The following is a 2,615-nucleotide window of genomic DNA, read 5'->3' as shown; positions in this document are numbered from 1 at the left end:
AACTTACTTCATGAAATCTATAACTTCTGCCAAAGAATGAGCTTCTTTTTGCCATAGGAAATGCAAATCAGGATGCTGTACTGTCTCTATAAACCAGTCATGCAGTTAGGTCTTGTGAACTTTGCATGGAAACTGATAAGTATTTTGTGAACAATTTAATTTGAATTTATCATTAGATAACTTTATATTATCAGCAGAAAAAAATCACAAACATGATTTCTAAGATTTTTCAATCTTATCAAGAAAATATTTTCAGGCCAGGCAGAGGAAGGCAGATGATTGTGAGTTTGAGGCAAGCCTGGTCTACAAGAGCTAGTTTCAGGACAGGCTCCAAAGCAACAGAGAAACCCTGTATTGAAAAAATCAAATAATAATAATAATTGTGGGAGCCCAGGTAGTTTGGATGCTCACCTTAATAGACCTGGATGGAGGTGGGTGGTCCTTGGACCTCCCACAGGGCAGAGAAACCTGCTTGCTCTTTGGGCTGAGGAGGAAGGAAGACTTGATTGGGGGAGGGGGAAGGAATGGGAGGTGGTGGCGGGGAAGAGGCAGAAATCTTTAATAATTAAATAAATTAATTAATAAAAAAAATCAGCAAGAATGAAAAAAAAATATAAATAAACAATAAAAAGAAATTTTTCTTCTTTCCTATTATATTTTTTTATTACTGATTTTATTGAGCTATACATTTTCTCTGTTCTCCTCCCTACCTCTCTTCTCCCCTTCTACCCTCTCACATGTTCCCATGCTCCCATTTATTCAGGAGATCTTGACTTTTTCTACCACCATATAGATTAGATCAATGTATGTCTCTCTTAGGGTCCTCACTGTTGTCAAGGTTCTCGGGAACTATGAATTGTAGGCTGGTTTTCTTTGCCTTATGTTTAAAAGCCACTTATGAGTGAGTACATATGATATTTGTCTTTCTGGGCCTGGGTTACCTCAATATGTTTTGTAGATCCATCCATTTGCCTGAAAATCTCAAGATATCTTCATTTTTTTCTGCTGTTTAATACTCCTTTGTGTAAATGTACCACATTTTTCCTATTTGTTCTACATATTTAATGAATGTGTTTAAATTATTTTTGTTTTTGTTTGGGGGATTATAATTTAATTACAATTCTCCCTTTATACCCTCTCATATACTTCTTTCAGCTCTCCTTCCATAGCCTCTATTTTCACTAATTATCATTGCATACATACATACATACATACATATATATATATATATATATATATTTGCATATATTTATATTCCTAAGCATAACCTGTTCTGCCCATATAGAGTTACTCGTGTATATTTTTTCCAGGCTGGTGGTTTGGCACCACGCAGTCAATTGACGAGCTCTTTCCTGGACAAGAGTTCCTTTCTTGCTCCAGCTTTTTTTTCTCTCTCTCTTTTTCTCTTCTCAGAAGTAGCACGGGTTTTTCCTAAACTGGCATATGGCAGTCATGGATGAGGAAAACTGCACCTCTGTGGCAGAGTTCATTCTCCTTGGCTTTTCTGATGTGCCGGAGCTGGCATTCTTTCTGTTTCTGGTATTTCTTCTCATTTACGGAGTGACAGTCATAGCAAACTTGGGCATGACTGTGCTGATTCAGGTCAGCTCTCAACTTCACACACCTATGTATTTTTTCCTCAGCCACCTGTCCTTTGTGGATTTCTGCTACTCCTCCATCATTGTGCCAAAGGTGTTCACTAACATCATTAACAGGGAAAAAGTTATTTCTTACCTGGAATGCATGGTGCAATTTTATTTATTTTGTGCTTTTGCTGTCACTGAGGTCTTTCTATTGGCTGTGATGGCCTATGACCGCTTCGTGGCAATTTGTAACCCACTACTGTACATGGTCATCATGTCCCCAAAGCTTCGTATGGTACTGGTGTCTGGCTGCTACCTCTATGCATCAGTTTGTTCTCTGATTCACCTCTGCTTAGCCCTTGACATCCCATCATTTAAGTCAAATGTGATCAACCACTTCTTCTGTGATCTGCCTCCTCTCTTAAGTCTTGCTTGCTCTGATGTTACCAAGAATGAGTTATTCCTGTTTGTCATTGTCAACTTCAATGAGATTCTCACCATTGCAATCATCTTCATCTCGTATTTGTTAATTCTTGTCACCATCCTGAAGATGCGCTCTGCAGAGGGGAGACGCAAAGCCTTTTCTACCTGTGCCTCCCACCTCACGGTCATCATTGTCTTCCATGGAACAATCCTCTTTATTTATTGTCAGCCAAGCTCTGGCAATAGTGTAGATGTTGATAAAGTGACTACAGTTTTCTATACTGTGGTCATTCCCATGCTGAATCCCTTAATCTACAGTCTGAGGAATAAGGATGTGAAAGAAGCTCTCAGAAAAGTGTTAGTTTCTAAAAAGAATTCTCTCCTAGAATTTTTATTTCACAAAGCTTAAGGATCTATATTGAAGTCCCATGTAGTGACAAATATATTAGTTGAATATGGAGCATAGAAAAATATTACGCAAGAATATTTATTAATAACTCTTAACATTCACATATCTTTTTGAATCTCTATTTCTAAAAGTAGGAATGAAGGTTTATAATGGTTGTATTTTGACTGTTCTTTATTTTGTAGCATTTTAAGCCAATATGA

The 2,615-nt window shown here is 37.4% G+C and overlaps 1 protein-coding gene across 1 annotated transcript; it reads left to right on the top strand.

Annotated features, from left to right (window-relative positions):
- The first annotated feature begins 1,452 nt into the window (after positions 1-1,452).
- LOC130863343 (olfactory receptor 5L1-like) lies at positions 1,453-2,415 on the top strand. Its single transcript, XM_057753284.1, has one exon. It carries the CDS (start codon positions 1,453-1,455, stop codon positions 2,413-2,415), a length of 963 nt encoding a protein of 320 aa, XP_057609267.1.
- Positions 2,416-2,615: the final 200 nt, after the last annotated feature.

Source organism: Chionomys nivalis, chromosome 2, assembly GCF_950005125.1.
Source record: "Chionomys nivalis chromosome 2, mChiNiv1.1, whole genome shotgun sequence".
NCBI classification, from domain to species: Eukaryota; Metazoa; Chordata; class Mammalia; order Rodentia; family Cricetidae; genus Chionomys; species Chionomys nivalis.
Note: the sequence above shows the minus strand (reverse complement) of the source record. Positions and strands in the feature narration are given on the sequence as shown.